This window comes from Amblyomma mixtum, chromosome 5 (genome assembly GCF_055824585.1).
Source record: "Amblyomma mixtum isolate Tamu chromosome 5, ASM5582458v1, whole genome shotgun sequence".
In the NCBI taxonomy this organism is placed as follows: domain Eukaryota; kingdom Metazoa; phylum Arthropoda; class Arachnida; order Ixodida; family Ixodidae; genus Amblyomma; species Amblyomma mixtum.
This window is the reverse complement of record NC_143016.1, coordinates 121,935,635-121,954,648: the sequence shown is the minus strand read 5'-3', so window position 1 is coordinate 121,954,648 and position 19,014 is coordinate 121,935,635. Positions and strand designations below refer to the sequence as shown.

The following is a 19,014-nucleotide window of genomic DNA, read 5'->3' as shown; positions in this document are numbered from 1 at the left end:
AGAGAGCTTCAAGTGAATATATGGGCTGTTCTTAATTGTATATCTAATTAAGTACTTGAGAAAAGGTGAGCAAGTGCTGCTTTATGGTGATAGTTTGGGAGAATCTAAATACTGCCTGTGTGGTGTAGATGTACTTAGTAAATGGGAACGGTCATCTTTCGCCTCGTCATGTGTCTTGAACTGTGTTCCTGTTTTTATCTTTGTACAGTAGCCGACCGATCTTTTTGGACTCTACAATAATTCGGACTTGCATGATATTTCGGACTTCACTAAGGAACTGTCGCTCACCTCATAGGAACGTTTTTCAGGACCGATATTGCGGAATTTGTGGAGTCTAAAAGTTCGAATTTTCGGACTAAAATAGACGTCAGCGATATTGTGGAGATCATTTTTCAACTGAAAGTTGGTTATTTCGCCCTAATACAGATGTGAGCGGGCATTGCTGTCGCAACCAACCCATTCTCCGCCATCGTGAAAAGTGCCATCTTGGATTTAAATGAAATCTGCCGGTGCAATCGGACTAGCTTGGACAGGCTTGGCTATTTGTTCTCCATCGTTGCCATTCGAGATAATGTGATGCTATCCGTTGGCATCGAGATGGCCTACAAAGAGTGCGTGATTGCTTTGAAAACGGTACAACAGGACAGTGGGACAGCTGCTGCGTCCGCCGCGGCTTGGACGGGGCAGCAAACACGGTAAAGGTGGGGAGGGGCGTCTGCATTCGGAGGCGCGAGCTTGGGTTACCCATGGGTTACCTTTCGGTCTTCGTGAGCGTCATTGCCCCATGCAAATTGACTGTTCTTGATTCGTGCAGCGAGTGCATTCATTCGCGGCATGACTGCGGCCGCGTCGCGCTGTCTGGTATCATAATGTGATAGGATGCGGACATGACGAAAGCATGGCTACGACTCAGATGGAGGCTAATATTATTGCTTGTAGGCGGAACATGGGGAGCAGCGATTTTCCATACTTTGAAAGCCGGTTTTTCGCAGAAAAGTTTTTGGATATTCCGGACTGTTCGATTATTCGGAGTATTTTTCGGGTCCCACCAAGTCCGAAAAATCGGTCGGCGACTGTGTTTTGTCTTCATAGCACTTAAAAACTTCTTTGATAGAGTTTTTTCCTGGTAGTAATGGAATTTGCACAAAGACATCGGGATAGAGGCAAAGAAAGGGAAGGGACAAGAGCTAATATTCAGCAATTCTTCACTGAAGCACACATACAGTGACAGCAATCTGTGCATGCGCTGAGCCATTTCACTGATGGCCATGCATTGTTTTGTTGTGAGGGTTTCAGTGTAAAGCAAGAAGCTAGAATATTCTATGGGACACCATGATAAATCAGGTTCATGAAACACAGTTCTTTCTGAATCATGTTTATCGAGAGTGATCTGATACAGGGGTCACTTTTTGCAATCTTTTTTCTGCTTCAAGCGGCTCACTCTGAAGATTCCCTGCATGTTTTCCATTAACCAGTGTGTTGCGCAGCAAATAATAACACCCACAAGCTTGCAATGGACTAGAAGATATGATCCATCGTCGCTGATCAGGAAAAGTAAAGTCGCATGCTTGCTTAGTCTGTTGTTCAGACAGCAACCAGTCTGTCTAATAAATACAGACAGTGGTGAGAATTGTTCGCCATTTGAGCCAAACTGGTCCATTGCGTTAGGCCTACTGCATATGCTTCTATGAATGGGCCGTTTCACCATTTGTGTGGCAAAGTCTGATTCTATCAGTGAGCAGAAGCCACTGTGAATGCCAGTTAGTGGGGGCCATCACCTTGTTCATGGGCATGACTTTACGTGACATAGACCAGATGTGCCTATCCCTCTTTTAACTAGCTTCGAGTGGGCCGAGTCAAAGGGCAGCACTGTCAATAGTGAAGTAGTTGGTGCTCACGCTGTCCATTTGTTTCCGTCCATTCTTGTTTCTTTTGCAGTGATTCCATTACTATCATGTCTTACCAACAAGTTCAGATCGCCACTCTTCTTTTCACTGTCGGATATGTTTAGGAGTGAAATGTTTGGAGGCAGTGTCGGGCCAGTTTTGAGGAGTGAATTTGCACAAACAAAACGGAGCACCATCGCAAAACTTGCAATTCCTTTGTATAGGAAGAAGATGAGAAGGCGAACTAGGTGGCAGCTCTTACCATCCTGCTTCAAAGAGGATGCGGATATCATCCACTCATCCAAGCATTTCTTAATTGCGCGTGCTTGCGGTGACGAAACAAACCTTTTTTTTTTCGTGCAGGTTCTTCAAGCGTGGGATGTCCCCTATTACACATCCTGTGCACGACAAGCAAAGTGAGTGCTGCCTTTGGTGTCGCAGTTTTAGCCTTACACTCCAAACAGAAAGGAGTAAAAAGGGAATAAAGTTGTCCTCTAGCGGACACTCCCTTTAAAGAAGGGTGTGCGCTAGAGGACGTGTTACTCTCTTTTTACTCCCATATAGGAGTATTCGTGTTTAGAGAGTACTGCACTACTCCCTGCCTGCTTCCTGACTTTGTTCACTGTGCACTGGGTTTTTAAATGCAGGCACCAGCAAATGGGCTGAGGTTTACAGTTTTTCTTGAAGTTTTTTCTTTACTCTTGGTTTTGTGTTTTTGCAAGAATTTTAAAAATTAAAAAGAGAAACATGAAAAGCAGCAAGAACAGCACAGGAGGACAGACATTGTGAGTGTTTCCGCACAACCTCTCAGCTGGTGTGCTGTTTATTCATGCAACAGGGCACTGCATTACATTGATGTAAGCAAAAGCATGAAGCACTATCCTCACAAGTAATGAAACGAATATGTAGGCCTAACTAGGGCATACAGCTATAAAGTTGATTTGCCTGTGATTACTGCATCCCTCTATTAGAGAGTTTTGCGAGAGGCTGGCCAATGCAAAAATCACTCTTTGCTAAGTGATGTGCCTTATCTGGCAAGCCTTGTGGGTTCTTGCCTTTTTATGCTCAATATGGCCTGCTTTGTCAAAAGTGACTTCGCACCTGAATGTTTGGCAGCAGTTGAAATTATGAGATTTATTTTTTTGTGTGCGTCATTATTATGTTCTCAAATCTCTCTCTGATTTAAGTATCATTTGTTGTAAATATTTCCTGCCTCTTCAGCCTTTTATAAAGCAGCCAGAGCAGACTCACCGCCGTAATTGATGCGTTTCTCAATTCGCCGAACATGTGTTGTACATGTGGTAGCACCACAACATTCTCAAGTTATTCCCCGCCATTTTTTGCCAGATTTGATGCAGTGTTGTGCTGCAAGGTGGTTATATAGACACCTTAATTGCTACAGGAAATGAATGCCTAGTATGACAATGTGTGCAATTTCTACAAAAACCACTTGAACAGATTTCACTTTCCCCGCACCTTTTGCATTGTCTGTGAGTTGTAACTGTGCCCTTCTGTGGTGCTTGCCCAGGTTCCAGCTGAAGGCCTCCGACTACGCCCCCTACCTCTCTCTTGGCTGCTGCATGGATGGACTGAACGAAATCTTCCGCGCCCTGTATGGAGTCTACCTCGAGACGGAGGACGTCAAGCAAGGGGAGGTTTGGCACCAGGATGTTGTGAAGCTGGTGAGTGATTGGCTGATTAATTGATCAATGCCTTTATTTGGCCCATTTGGCCCATATTTACAGTCTCTTGGGTTTACCCATCACTCCAAGCTGGGGTCAGTAGCTACTTTCCTTACTGGCTTGCTCTGGCAAGGCTTCTAGCCAGCGTGTTTCTCTGGCCTTGAAGAATGCATTCATCAAAAGCGCTGCTCAGCTTATGGCAGAAATTCATATGTGCCTGTTTCTAGGAGTGTCAAAAGTGCTGTAGAAAGGCTCCGAGTGGCTTTTGTGAAACCGTCACTTCAACTGGAGCATTGTAGTGGCATTAGATTTAAGGGGGGACCCTGATCTTGGGAAAAAATTTGTTATTAATGAAGTCACAGTTATAAAATTTTCAGGCCACATGCATTTTTGTGCGCTGATTCTAGATATGTCATTTAATTTTATGTAAAACAATTCCTTGAGCACTTCTGCAATTTTTATGCAAGTATTTTGGAAAAAGTTTTGCAGAGCTTAATGTAGCCCAGTTTTCTTCTTAGTGCCAAATGATGCTAAAGGGTACCTGTCCAGGATTTATCGTTAAGAGTAAACAACCGTGGCATGTAGGTTGGGTGGTTGTGATCGCCTTTGCAAAATGTCACAGCCATGCATATGCTGTGAAAGGTGGTGAAAACTGAAATGGAAGCCTGCTCATATGTCCTCTTACCGTAGCCTTTCCTCTTTTGCTGTTACAAACTTGCGTTTGTGACAGGGATTGTGGCTGCCTTTTGTGACAGAAGCAGCATTGCTTTCATGCTTACATACCTGTGTGGTAGAAGTATTACTCAGAGCCATGGATGACATGGGAGGTGTTTGCTGAAGGGATTGGCAATTTTGACAGCAGTATGGCAGAGCGAGGATGGAAAGTTTTGCTCATACTTGACAATGCATTGCACATAATGTGCTGTGTGCTTCAATCACCCCTTAATTTCTTCTCTCAATAAATTTTAATTTTCTTTTCATTCATGTTGGCATTTTTGTATGTAGCCCGCATATCATAAACTTCAGGGTACGACAAACAAATGCCACATGACACTCGGGTCCATTGTAAGTGGGCTGGACTGTATTTTTGACTTATTAATTTGTGTCGCTTTTTGTGTCCCAGCTTTATTATAGATCTGCATGCACATATTTGGTGCATTCTGAATCTGTTGCTCGCGCATTAGTGCACCCCACATATATGCTACGATAATTGCATTATTGCACTGTGCAGTGTGTGATGTGCTATTGTCACATTCCCTCTCCAGGTGGCAAGGTGTTGGGTCACATCTGCCTTAGTTCGGACTATAGTATAGACTTCTGATGTAGCTTTGTACCTCCTTTGAAATTTTATATGTATGGGCTGGTTGGTCAATATGCGAGAGAAACAGTCTTCGAGAGGGTATGGCTGAGAAAAAAAAATGAGTAAAATTGGTTGGTTGTGAGGGTCATAATTCTTGTATCTATGAAATGGTGAAGTAAATTTTTATGGCTGTGTTCCTTGAACGCTGTTTTACAGCCATGAGATTGTGGCAAAATCTTTAACTAAACATGTACATTAAAAACGTCAATGCAACAAAATCAGGAGGATATGCATTTACTTCATAGCACTGAAATTTCACAAGGTTCAAGGTCATCTCTTAGTCTGTAAAGAATACTCCAAAATGTTTTGTGGGTGCCGTCAACTCTCAGAAAAGCCATTATTTCTAGGTAAAATAGCCAGGTATCTTTCATCTTTCATGCAGTTTTCTCATCACAAAAAATTCACTCTGTCGTGGGTCATGCCTCTGCGGTGGCTCAATGGTTATGGTGCTGGGCTGCTGACCCAAAAGACGCGGGTTCAATTCCTGCCGCGACAGTCAAATTTCGATGGAGGGGAAATCCTAGAGGCCCGTGTGCTGTGTAATGTCAGCACATTAAAGAACTCCAGATGGCCGAAATTTCTGGAGCCCTCCACTATGGTATCCCCCACAGCCTGAGTCGCTTTGGGACGTTAAACCCCCATAAACCGTAAACTGTGTCGTGGGTCACTAGCGGGTTACATTTTGTATTCCTGCCGTGTGGCACAAATACCGAGTGGCATGATGAAGCCACGGGAGAGCTCAAATTTTTCAAGGACCCTGCGAAAAACAAATATGGCAAATCACAGTTGCCATCTATTTGCAGTTTCAAGAAGTTGGCTTCTCCAATGGCTTACCAGTCAGTCACACCACTCCCATGAAAATTTCAGGGTGGCCCACCAGAGGGCCACTATGCACAAGGATTAGGGCTCCAAAAATTGCTACCACAGTGAATGTGCTAATAACAGTGTATGCAGCATTTATGCCCATAGGGGTTGTGCGATGGCAGTGCATGTTAAAGAGGCCTGGGGGGCTCTAAATTAATCCGGAGCACTCTATTATGGCACCACATCTCAAATACAACAGATTTTAATGTAGGATAATATAGGATAATGTGCGGCACAAATACCGAGTGGCATGATGAAGCCACGGGAGAGCTCAAATTTTTCAAGGACCCTGCGAAAAACAAATATGGCAAATCACAGTTGCCATCTATTTGCAGTTTCAAGAAGTTGGCTTCTCCAATGGCTTACCAGTCAGTCACACCACTCCCATGAAAATTTCAGGGTGGCCCACCAGAGGGCCACTATGCACAAGGATTAGGGCTCCAAAAATTGCTACCACAGTGAATGTGCTAATAACAGTGTATGCAGCATTTATGCCCATAGGGGTTGTGCGATGGCAGTGCATGTTAAAGAGGCCTGGGGGGCTCTAAATTAATCCGGAGCACTCTATTATGGCACCACATCTCAAATACAACAGATTTTAATGTAGGATAATATCGTTTTGCATCAGTTTGCCAATTTCTAACTTGTACTTTTGCAATCGAACCAGTAGAGCTCAAATTACTGTACACATTAGAATAGAATACAAAAGTAAAACATCATGATGGCCACTTTTTTTCTCATTTGAGATTTTAATATGGCCTGCATTACAAATGGCGGGATGTCGGAACCTGGTGAATCCACTTTTTTGGCACAGCTCGTCATGAAGAGCAGCAGTCACCAGTGACTGAACACGCTTTAAAGGGTCACTGAGAATAAATTGAAGTTGGCCTGTGGGTCGACACATTACCGCATTCTAATGATAAAGATGCTTCTTTTGCTGCAGATGGATTTGCTGCAGCTAGAAACAGCGAAAACATGACATACAGGCTCTTCCACCAGTGGCTGTTTTCACGAGCAAACTATGGCACGTCAGACCAGTTTTTTTGGGGTGGTGGTTGTGGTAAAAACTTTTATTTGATGAAATAGAGTTTGGGAGCCACACAGTGGCCCTGCTACATGGTCGGCGCCCCTAGTCCGGGACACCGCATGACGAGGCCCCGTCTCTCGCCCGTTTCACCAGAGCCCTTTGGGACTCAAGCGAGGAGCAGTTGAGGAGGGCAGTCTCCCATGCCTCTCTGGAAGGGGTGGGGGAAGGGGGGAGGTGGGGATTTTGAGTACATGCCCACACCATGTGGAAGATATCACAGGTCTCCCCCCCACAGTGTGGGCATCGCCCATCCATGTTAGGATCGTAATGCTTTAAGATTGCAGGACAGAGTAGAGTACCTGTCTGCAGGCGCCTTAAAGTTTGCTCCTCCTTCTTACTCAGCCCCTTTGCAGGGGCCGGGAAAAGACGGTGGTTGTGGAACGCAAATACCTGAGGCTACTGTGCATCGCCATTTGCTTCGAAACTGTGATCACAGAACCTTTTCTGGTGCAGATGTCATGGGTTTGATCTGAGTGAAAGGGAAAACTTGTTAAATCCAAATTTATTTTCTCAGAAATATATATATATATATATATATATATATATATATATATATATATATATATATATATACATATATGTATTAGGGGTGTGCGAATAGTGGTTTTTTGATTCGAAGCGAATTCGAAGCGAATAGCAATTTTCTTCGAATAATTTCGAAGCGAATAGTTCAAATAGTACTTCTGGCACTAAAAAAAGGTTGAATGACTGTAGGCATTTCCAAAACTATTTATATTCCTAACGCACGATGCCATTACATACTGCACTGAGGCTTTATTTAAAACCATGCTTCAAAATTTTGAGAGAGCACCTAAAGTGAGTTAACAATTTTTACCGGTTTGGTAATAAAAAGTTATAACACATAAAAATACCGCCTGCTTTCTGATAAGAAATTAGAGATAAAATACAAAAAATGACAGTATAACAGAACGGTGCCAGTAGTACAAACAATAACTGAAACCATAGGAGTAACTGCACTGCACTGCAGCAAGAGCACTGAGAACAATAATGAAAAAAAAAAGGGCATTCTGCACTACCGGTGACCAGTGGTCAAACGGGTTGAATGTCCAACACTGAGCTAGGCAATCACGTTCAGTGCACCGACTTGCCACTTGCGTTTCCATAGTTTAGGATCCTCACTTCTTGGCTTGGATTGCGCCTTCTTTTCGGTTACGCCCATGGGACTGCTGCGTCCAAAGATGTTAAAACGGAACATAGGCTGACCGGACCTCCTAGCAGCACTGGCAGCATTGCACCATCGCGTATCCACAGCTCCCACAGCACCGATAGGTTGGCCCTACTGTCGGGGACAGAGCGTTCAGGACGCGCCGCCCATGGCTCAAATGCATTGCCATCACCTTGCGGCCCGAGATTGGCACGTCTATTTCGCTATCTGAGGGGTGCTAGCATGGAGACATCGGCTCTGCTCTGTCTCCCTCGGGTTTAGTGCGGCAAACTGGCGCTCTTCCCGGCCTATGCTGTCACTCTGACAAGGCGTGTCGCACGATGCATTTTTTTTTTTTTGCATTTCACTAGCAGCTCGCGGCTGCTGTTCGCCGGAGCGTTGCTTCGCTTATCAAGCTGAAGGATCGGAACATCGTGTTTATCTTCACATCGTGTTTAATCTTTTCCGCAGCTCTATTGGGAAAAAAAAGGGGGAGGGGGGGTATGAACGCGGCCAAGCGATACCCGCGCTCGAATACTTGCGGCGTCCGAGCTCATCGATAGCGTCACCGCCAGCCAGTGTATATAAAGGGTTCACTGACAATAAACTGAGGTTTCTTGTTTTGAAGCTTAGACGACTGTCGGCTGTGTTCTTCCTTCATTGCGTCTGCCTCGACACGGTGGCAGCGACGCGGCTTATGGCAGCCTTAGTGCGGAGGTTCGAAAACGGCGAGAACGCAGGATCTTTCTCAAGAGCGCGTCGCCCTCACTTTTCTTTCGTTTGTCGCTGGGTTCGGACCCCGGCCTGATCGTGATTTGCGTATTGACTGACCCCCGAGGGTTGAAAGCGCAATAAAAAAAAAGCCATCTATGCGGCAATACTCGTAACCGAAACCAAATAAAGCAAGCGGGCAAGCGTCCCAGTAACACTATTCGCGCGAGACGAATACTTCGAAATTTCGAATGCCGAGAATTCGGTTCGAAGCGAATATCGAATACCGTGCTATTCGATCGAATATTCAAAATTATCGAATATTCGCACACCCCTAATATATATATATATATATATATATATATATATATATATATATACCGTAAAATTCCGAACAAGCGCCCCCACAGATGCAAGGGCCCCCCCTAACTTCACTGTCAATTTCACATTTCCGCACCATTCCGGGAAAGCGCCCCCTGCCCCCGACCGCGCCCTTATTACGCACCGCGCCCAACCAACACTGGTCTGCCCCGTCCATTCCAAAAATCCAATCTAATCCAATCCTGCTTTTCAAGCCATTCGCATGCTCGTTCGCACGCGCCATTAGTGGTCTTGTTTTGGCATTGTGGAGTTTGCGATGCCGATGCATTTGTACACACTGGCGAAGAAAGTGTAGGTCATACAATGGCATCAGGAAAACGGAAGAAACGTGCACAAAGCCTCTCGACATTTCAAGCTCAACCACAAATAGATACGGGAATGGGGCCATAATTTTAAGAAGTTGCTTCAGTGTAACTACGGGAGAGCAATACTTCGGAGACAGCTGAGCAACGGTGGCCCAGTTTTCAGTGAATGCGTGGACGATGCTCTCTTCGAGTTCTTCAAGTGTGAAACAACGGCTGGACGTGCCGTTAATAGCCTGCTTCTCTCTAAAGAGGCTGTCAGAATAGCCAAAAACATACAGTGGGGAAACTGCATAGCCGTGGCGCCAGATAACCGGAGTGGGCCTCAAGCGGAATGCTGTGAAGTTTTTTTTTTCGACTGACTCGGAGGAATCTTTTGATAGTTTTGATAGTGATTGACATAACAGTTGTAAATCTTTCGCTCAATAAAGTTCATGTTCCTAGAGATAACTAAAATTTAAATCCATGCGCATTGCGCTTTTTTTTCTCGCGGAAAATGTCGCCGCCATCTTGAATTTCGGCGCCGTTCCGGGATAGCGCCCCCTCCTACTTTGCCACTGATTTCGACTTGCTGGAGGGGGGCGCTTTACGGTACGGCGCTTTACGGCATCGGAATTTTACGGTATATATATATATATATATATATATTGCTGCCAGGCAGCTGCCATCATGGCATAAAGGATCCATAGAATTGATTACATCTGGGAATAAAGATTGGATAGAGTTGTCCTCAGTGTCTCTTTAAGCTGTACTGCTCTGCGTTTAGAAAGGTTTCCAAAAGCTTTCTTTTCTAAATTGTTTGCGTGCCTGTCTGAGTTTGATGTCGTCCAGTGCTCAGTCTGAGACGTGTCTGCCTCTCCCCATTATAAGGCGGTGAGAGAAGGGGAGGAAGGGAGGCTGCTGGGCCACATCTACTGCGACCTCTTTGAGCGGCAGGAGAAGCCCAACCAGGACTGCCACTTCACCATCCAGGGGGGACGGCTGCTGCCGGACGGCACCTACCAGGTATATATGGCCACCACTCTGCTCTGGCTCTCTCGACCGGGGACATGTTGGAGTAGTGGAGAGAAAGGATGAGAAAGAAGCGTAAGAAGGAAAGAGGAGTTGAGGAGGTGGAAGTAAGGGAAGAGAAGAGACAGAAAACACAAGGGAAAAAATAAAAAGACAAAAATTGCCAGACAATTGCTGTAGTTGGTGATGCAAAATTTGAGTGGGGCTCTTCACACGCCACATGCCACCGCTGGTGTGTCGCACTGCTAGCCACCCTCTGGGATCTTCCCATGGCAGTCACCTTCCAATTGGCATTTCACTCGGCTACTTGGACAACCAGTTACACCAACTACAGCAACAATACCAATGACTACGACGTGGAATGCAGGAACACGCAACCGAGAGCTGCGCTCTTGAAAAATTACCTAAAGCATATTAGACCACTTCTGCACTGTATTCTTTGTTGCAGGTTGGTGCATGTGTTCTGCATCTTGTTCTCTTAGTGCTATCACTTGTCAGTGGTGCATGTACTGGTCCCTTGAATATGGTAGGGGATGGCAAGTTTGCACAAAAAGACGAATTTTTCAGTTATTTCTCAACTGAAGTTGAAAGTGACTTTTGGATATTATATACGGCAAGGGTAAAACTAGTTCGAAAACAAGAAAAAGTGTACCGGAAAAACAGAAAAAAGTAATTATTAATTGAATGCTCAAATTTTGTTCCCTTTCATGTTGGAGGGACCTGTACCAACTAGACTGCCTGAGTACCCTGGTTCATGATCATTTTCTACTCTATATCGAGCGTGGAATATTTGAAGCCCGCATTCCACAATGTTCAGGCAGTGAATCTGAGGAAACGGAAGTAGTTCTCAGCAGCGATCGGACATGACGAATGATTTTGTTGGTGGGCTAGCATTTTTGTACAAACATAAATTTCATCAGAGTAAAGCGCAAAACAGTCGGAGAATGTGATGCCTGTCTGTTGCCTGCTCACTGTAAAGCAGTGCTAAGCTTGGCCAGCCTAATCGCCTGTCTCCTATGGCAGTGAATGTCAGTTGACAGGTGCCTCTCATATGGGTGTGCATGTGAATTGTCCCTGTGCGCTGTTGTGTGGAGCACGTTTTTGTGTGCATCAAAATGGCCTACAGTAAATGTATTGCGAGTTTCTCTACAGCCAACACTGCATGCAGCGGTGGCATAATGGTGTGAGCATCTACCTTGTATGGAGGAGGTGCAAGGTTTGATCCCCAGTGCTGCCTGATACCCACCGGTTTCATAGCGGGTATATAAAAGCTTTCCTCTGGCCTGGCGTTTGGCTTTATTTGGTGCGAAATGTTTGCAGAATTGGAAAAAAGGAAAGGGAAAGTGCAGTAACTGCATCACTTCTTGCTGGACACCTGAACTGCCCAATGGGGAAAGGGATATGAAGACAGCAAGAAAGAAGTGCTGTATGGCAGGGTTATGATTGTTTTCAGCCACCTGGGTCTCTGTTTTAATTCACTCTGACATTGTGCAGCACACAGGCATCATTTGAATTTTGCCTGCATCAAAACGTAGCTTCCATTGCCTGGCTTTGATCTCGCGTACTTGTGCACAGCACCCAGACACCGTAACTATTGAAAACCTATGGCAGATACAATTCTTGGAAAGAAGGGTCTTTGACCCGATTCTCTGAAGACCGAAAACAAGTCATCTGTGGCACTCTTTGGCTAAGCTGCCCTTGCGGCAATAAGATTCACCATATTAATCATTGTAACCCTTCACGGCCGTCCACCTACCTGTGCCACAGCTGCCCGTGGTGGTGCTCATGCTGAACCTGGGCAGTGCCCGGTGGGGGGCCCCCCCCCTGCTGACCCCTGCGTCCCTGGACAACCTGTTCCACGAGATGGGCCATGCCATGCACTCCATGCTGGCCCGCACCCGCTACCAGCATGTGACGGGCACCCGCTGTGCCACCGACCTGGCCGAGGTGCCCTCCATCCTCATGGAGTACTTCTCCTCCGACCCACGGGTGAGGGGCCGCCCATTTGGATACTGCTCTGCTTTTAAAGGGATGCCGAAGGCAAATTGAGATTGTCTGATATCAACAGATTACGGTGTAAGTTATTTTAGCCATGCATTGAGTTTTCATTTGTAACAGAATGCTTATCGGGGCTCAGGCAACAAATCCCTGTTCGCTTCTTGTGACTTTTTGTTTAAGCATGGAGCACTTATGAACTGTGCCAGCTCATTTCTCGGGAATTCCTGGGCAAATGCACCCTGAAAGTGATAACTTATTGGATGTCAGAAATTGAACAGAACAAACTGAGCAGTCTCAATTGCTATTGCATTGAGTGAGTTTTCTTTCCATACTCCCAGTATCCCTCAAGAAAAAAGTATACAACAGCTGTATCTTACCGGTACTCACCTATGGGGCAGAAAGGTGGAGGCTAACAGAGGGGGTTCAGCTTATGTTAAGGACAACGCAGCGAGCTATGGAAAGAAAAATGATAGGTGCAACGTTAAGAGATCGGAAGCGGGCGGTGTGGGTGAGAGAACAAATGCGAGTTAACGACATCCTAGTCGAAATCAAGAGGAAGAAGTGGGCTTGGGCAGGGCATGTAATGCAAAGGCAGTATAACCGCTAATCCTTAAGGGTAACGGAGTGGATTCCAAGAGAAGGCAAGCATAGCAGGGGGGCGGCAGAAAGTTAGGTGCACGGATGGGATTAAGAAGTTTGCAGGGATGCGGTGACCGCAGCTGGCAAAGGACAGGGTTAATTGGAGAGACATGAGGGAGGCCTTTGCCCTGCAGTGGGCGTAGTCAGGCTGGTGATGATGATGACTTCACATTAAAACTTGTGGGGCACCACCTTCACCTGTGCATGCTTTTGAAATGCTTTTTGGAAGGATTTGCATATTGATGTGTGCTTCGTGCTTACGCCCCTCTTTGCGCCCTGTTCAACTGTGTGTGTGTGTGCTGTGCGTGCAGGTGGTGTCGACATTTGCGCGCCACTTCCAGACGGGTGAGCCCATGCCGTACCAGATGGCGCTGTCCCTGCGGCAGATGCGCTACCACTTTGCGGCCAGTGAGACGCAGCTGCAGGTGTTCTACGCGCTGCTCGACCAGCGCTACCACTCGCGCCATCCGCTGGGCAAGAGCACCACCGAGGTGCTGGCTGAGCTGCAGGGGCAGCACTATGGGGTGCCCTATGTGCCCAACACTGTGAGTGTGCACTGCCACCGCTCTGCCGGCGGTGTGGGAAAGGATTGCTGTGGGAGTGATGAAGTGCAGTGTATATGGATGGAGTGGGATAACTGTAAGGATAGGAATGGGGAGGAGCGCATTTGGCAGTTGCTTTCAGATCATGAATACCAGTGTCTCTGAAAAGGAAAGGTTATAATGGCTGTATTGTTGTCAGTACTCATGTATGATGCTTAAACTTGGAGGCTAACTGAACCCTAAATTGAAGAATGCAATGAAATGAACCCGCCGCAGTCGCTCAGTGGTTACGGTGCTTGGCTGCTGGCCCGAAAGACGCGGGTTCGATCCCGGCCGCAGCGGCTGAATTTCGAAGGAGGCGAAATCCTAGAGGCCCGTGTGCTGTGCGATGTCAGTGCACGTTAAAGAACCCCAGGTGGTCGAAATTTCCGGAGCCCTTCACTACGGCGTCTCTCATAGCCTTAGTTGCTTTGGGCCGTTAAACCCCATAAACCAATCGTAGAAGAATGCAAAGAGCCATAAAGAGAAAGATGATTGGGGTTATGTAACGGGGTAATGGATTTAACAGATTTAATAGGCAACGGGGTTAACAAGATTGGGTTAATGGGGTAGGGTAGTAGTTCTAAGCAGGTCAGGTAACCTATTCTAGCTGAGATCAAGAGGAGAAAATGGGAATGGGCACGACATCTAACGTGGCAGACAGGTAATTGATGGTCACTTAGCATTAACAGAGTGGATTCCAAAGAAAGGCAAATGGAGCACGGGGTGACAGAGTTAGGTGAGCAGATGGGATTAGGGATTTTCAGGAGATAAGGGGAATGTAGCTGGCACCAGGCACAATTTACTGCAGGTCATTGGGAAGGGCCTTTATCCTGCAGTGAATGTTGTTGGGCTGCTTGTGATGATGATGACAAGGAATTCCAAAAAGTCTTGATTGTCCTCTGTTTTTCCTAATTTGTCTTGTGCCGTTTCACCCCTGCATTACAGGCTCTGAAAGCACGTGACCATCTTTCTTATCCCTCACTTTTCACAGCTGATGCGGCAATGGTGTAGAGATAGAGCATCCGCCTCGTGTGCAAGAGGACCAGGGTTCATTTCCCGGTGCTGCGCAATTCTCCACCGAGTTTAAAAAAAAAAAAAACACATGTCGATGGAATTGCATAACCAAGTCTGGAGTATCGCATGATCTTGGTGACCAGAACCAACAACGCACTTCCTCACCAGAGCAGGATTTGGCCACCCTGGTGTATAATACTTGGCCGCAACCTTCTAAGAACAAACCTTGTATGAGCCTTTCACAGCGCAGCCATTAAAAACTCTAGGTTGAACGCATATCTTTTCGTCTGCCACAGGTGATGCCAGTGAATTGAAAATAACGATCGTGCAGAAGTGTGGCCATGGAAAAAAAAGTCCGGCTCGCTATTTGAACTGACGTTGCCGTCTGTTTTAAATAGGACATCTGAGTTACCTACTGCCGCTTTCCGTGGCACTCCTACTTTCTTTTCTGATAGATTAAGGGTGCTGTGCCATTTCGGGGCCTGGGCTAGTGTTTAGGCTCTAGTATTCACACATGACTCCTACTTTCTCTTCTTACTAAGCAGGGCAGGCAAACGCTGCTGGAAATCCACTACATCATATGAACTTTTGCTTAAGGCTGGTGCAAATAAGTAGAGGGTGTATCTAGCAAGATCTTTTAAAGAGACATTGAGGACAAGTTCATGCAATTTTTGTTCTTGTTAAAAATCAATGGTGTGGTTTTGTGCAACTATATCGGTCCTTATTCGGCAGTAAAAGACGCATTCATTGCTGGGAAAAGGGCATTTAAAAACGGAACATGCTTTCTTCTTGCCATTCAATTCAAACTCATGATGTCAACGGGGATTTAAAAACTGTACATGCTTTCCTCTCGCCACTCGATTCAAACTCGTGATGTCAAGACTGAAAAGAACTCCAGGATTCGCAGTTTATAAATGAAATGGTTTGGTTTGGTTTGGTTTATGGGGTTTAACGTCCCAAAGCGACTAAGGCTATGAGAGACGCCGTAGTGGAGGGCTCCGGAAATTTGGACCACCTGGGGTTCTTTAACGTGCACTGACATCGCACAGTACACGGGCCTCTGGAATTTCTCCCCCAAAGAAATTCTAGCCGCCGCGGCCGGGATCGAACCCGCGTGTTTTGGGTCAGCAGCCGAGCACCATAACTGCTGAGCCACCGCGGCGGCATAAATGAAATGGGAGTGCAGCTTAGACTCATGGATCTCACGGTCGTTGCCATATTCGCTATTTGAAATCTACTGGTTCCCTCGAATCTCTCATGCCACCATGCGTCCCGGCTTGCAGGCCTGGCAGCTGCGCTTTGGCCACCTGGTGGGCTACGGAGCCAAGTACTACGCCTATCTCATGTCTCGGGCTGTGGCCGCCTGGACGTGGCACGAGCTGTTTCGGGAGGACCCCTTCCGAAGGACGGCAGGCGAACGCTATCGACGGGAACTGCTCTCGCACGGTGGAGCAAAGCCCGCACACCAGCTAGTCAGTGGTGAGAACACAGTCTTGTTTTTTTCCTTTGCGCTCATGCAAGCTCGTCTTCCCATTTTGGCCCTTTGCTATGAAGTGCGCACCTTGTCACTGTGATTGGGCAGCACGAACACAAAAGTGTTGGTACTTCGTGCACTGTCTGGTGACAACTGCTTTGGTTGCCTTCTGGGTGGCATTTGGACTGCTTTTTGGGTGCCATGCTAATGTGTTCATCACGTGCCAGCTAACTCTGATAAGTGATGACTTCTGCAGGGATCCCCAAATTATGAAATGTTAGGTCGAGTGAACTTAGAGTTTCACTTAACGGAATGGAAACACCAAATTTTTGGTTTGCCCGATCTTTGCATCAAACATTGCGTATTGCTCCACAATGCATAATGCATGCTCTGAGGCTGATGTACGCCCGCTAAATAATTTGTTATTGCATTATTTTACTCAGAGATTTAGGTTTCAGTTCAGGAACTATCTTGTGTACGCATGCTCTATATACTTGTATATACAAATCCGTTTTGAAATGCCGAAAAACGGCCAGTAGGGCGATGTGCTGAGAAAATCCGAGTGAATGAGGATGGCACCAATTTCCGTGAGCTGAACCTAAGTCGGCAGACCATGTATGTTAACGCAGTTTCTGCATCATCTCTGGCTCTGCGCTTTTGCCTATGCTTGGCGGACAGCTGTGTTGGCAGCCTGTAGCTGAGAGTGGAGCGTTCAGGCAGCAGTCGGCCCTTGTCACATTGTGTCACCTTACAATGGCTGCATACCCCACTGTGGTTAGCAGCCATATTCCCTTTTTGCTGTTGTTGTTATGGAGATCGGTATAGGAGCTGAGGGGAAATTGGCTGCTTTACCTTATATGCATGAATGTAATGTGGGGGGGGGGGGGGGGGGGGGGACAGTTTGAGAACTCGGGACAGTAACTTAGAAATATCATTATGGTTATGTAATCTCAAACTGCTGAGACCAACATAGCCAAGGGCTGCCCCAAAAATGTGGACAGCATGCTAAATTAAGGAAGCAGTGGATTCAGAAGCATTATTTAAGATGCAAAGCTTCAGATGAGTGCTGAGCGCACCACAATGGAGTGAAGCCAAGCCTCCGATGGGTGCAAGCATGTAGCCTCCCATGCAGCAGCAACCGTCATCGCTGCCGAGCCACCGCTACTCGTATCGAGCTTCTTAGCCCTGCAACTGTTTGCTCTTCTTTGCTCTCTCCTACTCCGCTCAACTCTTTCAGTGCCTTCTATTTCTCAATGGCCCGCACCGCCCTTCTTTCACAGTCCCAATCGCCTTCTCCTTTGCACTTGCACGCTGCATGCTTTGCCCCTAGGTAATGAAAAAGCTGGCTTCTTTTATGTAGTGGCCTTTAACCGTGGTGACGAAGATCACCGAGAAAAAAATAAAATGGATAGAATGCACGCTATATATTCATACCTCGGTTCGGAACGGAACGTGAGGCGCATCCTGAAGTACCATTTCATGCCTCCAGTGGAATTTCGCAGATTCTTGTTCTCCATCTGAGGAATTTATTTTTCTTCCACAGAAAGTTAGACGCCTAATTATATTACAGATGTCCTTGTCATGTGCCTTTTGTTGGCACTTGCTCTATGTCAAGGGAGAAAACCAGCCAAAAAAAGACGAGACCACAAGAAGAGAACAACACAGGACAACGGCTGGACTAACAACTGAATTTTTCATTGAGTACAGACCGCCAGGTAATCACCACGCATGCGCCAAGGCAACACTCAAACATGTCACTCAAATAATCAAATTCTTTTGCCGTTAATGCTATCGATGGTGAGCTGACGGAAGCATCACCATGTTTGGCAATCTGGAAGGCCTCAAAGATTTCACGAGCCTTCCGTGTTTTTCCGCAGCCCAGGATGATGAAAAATTCAATGAAAAATTCAATGAAGTACTCAATGAAAAATTCAGTTGTTAGTCCAGCCGTTGTCCTGTGTCGTTCTCTTCTTGTGTTTCCGTCTTTTTTTGGCTGGTTTTCTCCCTTGACATGCCTTGCCAACAGGCCCACCATTCTGCCTTGCTTGCTCTATGTGCCTTGCCCTTTTCATTTTCAGATTTCCTCTCTAAAGAAGTGACGCCAGAAACGTTAGCCGCCGTCCTCATCGCGGACATCGATGCAGGCCTTGTGTGAAGCCATCTTGGAGCCATTTTTGTGCCTGCAGCAGAAGCCACTGGTTGTCCTTTTCAGTGTGACACTATCCATGCCTCTCTTAGAGCCAAGAACTATTGCTCACATTAGTCACCTGTGATTTGAGTTCGACTTGTACAGTAAAGCATCAGTTACGTAGATCACATAGCTGTTATCACTGGGGGATGACGCTGGGAGGGGGAGCGGGGCATTGTTGACCTTCTCAGAATGCCTCTGTATGTTGTACTGAAACATGTGTATTCGCCATTGTTATGGCTGGTGTGTTGCCTCTTGATATTTCATGTTTTTGTTGCAATCAATGGCAATTTGTTTTTAAGCACGCCCAGCTAAGCATTGTGCATTTAGCAAGGAGAACAGCAATGCTGCATCAGCACAATCCAGTTGGGAAAAGTGCGAGTGTTGTGGCCTTTCTGGTTGTTGAAGATCTCTGTGTATAACCTGGTGAAGTGCCCGCAGTGTCTTGGAAAGTGAAATCGGCACCCAGTTTTAGGATTACATTTTAGTTCCTGATAAACAAGATGCCCTGCCAGCAACTTCATGCATTTAAGAAAAAGCAAAGACAAGGGAAGGCGAGGGATGAAAGATAAAAATTTATCTTCCCTCCTTGTTCCTTGCAGAATTTCAGTTTTTTTCATGTTGGTAGCCTTTCTGTGCTCTTTCAATAAAGTTGCTGCGCATGTCTC

At 46.2% G+C, this 19,014-nt stretch overlaps 1 protein-coding gene across 1 annotated transcript in view; it reads left to right on the top strand.

Annotated features, from left to right (window-relative positions):
* Positions 1-19,014, top strand: part of LOC149343552 (mitochondrial intermediate peptidase) — a 31,523-nt gene extending 12,509 nt beyond the window's left edge. The window contains exons 9-15 of the mRNA XM_089545962.1: positions 2,250-2,302; positions 3,415-3,568; positions 10,309-10,443; positions 12,217-12,438; positions 13,398-13,631; positions 15,968-16,163; positions 18,237-19,014. Of these exons, the coding sequence (XP_089402088.1) occupies positions 2,250-2,302; positions 3,415-3,568; positions 10,309-10,443; positions 12,217-12,438; positions 13,398-13,631; positions 15,968-16,163; positions 18,237-18,313 (1,071 nt within the window). The 3' untranslated portion in view covers positions 18,314-19,014. The remainder of the gene's footprint in view (positions 1-2,249; positions 2,303-3,414; positions 3,569-10,308; positions 10,444-12,216; positions 12,439-13,397; positions 13,632-15,967; positions 16,164-18,236) is intronic.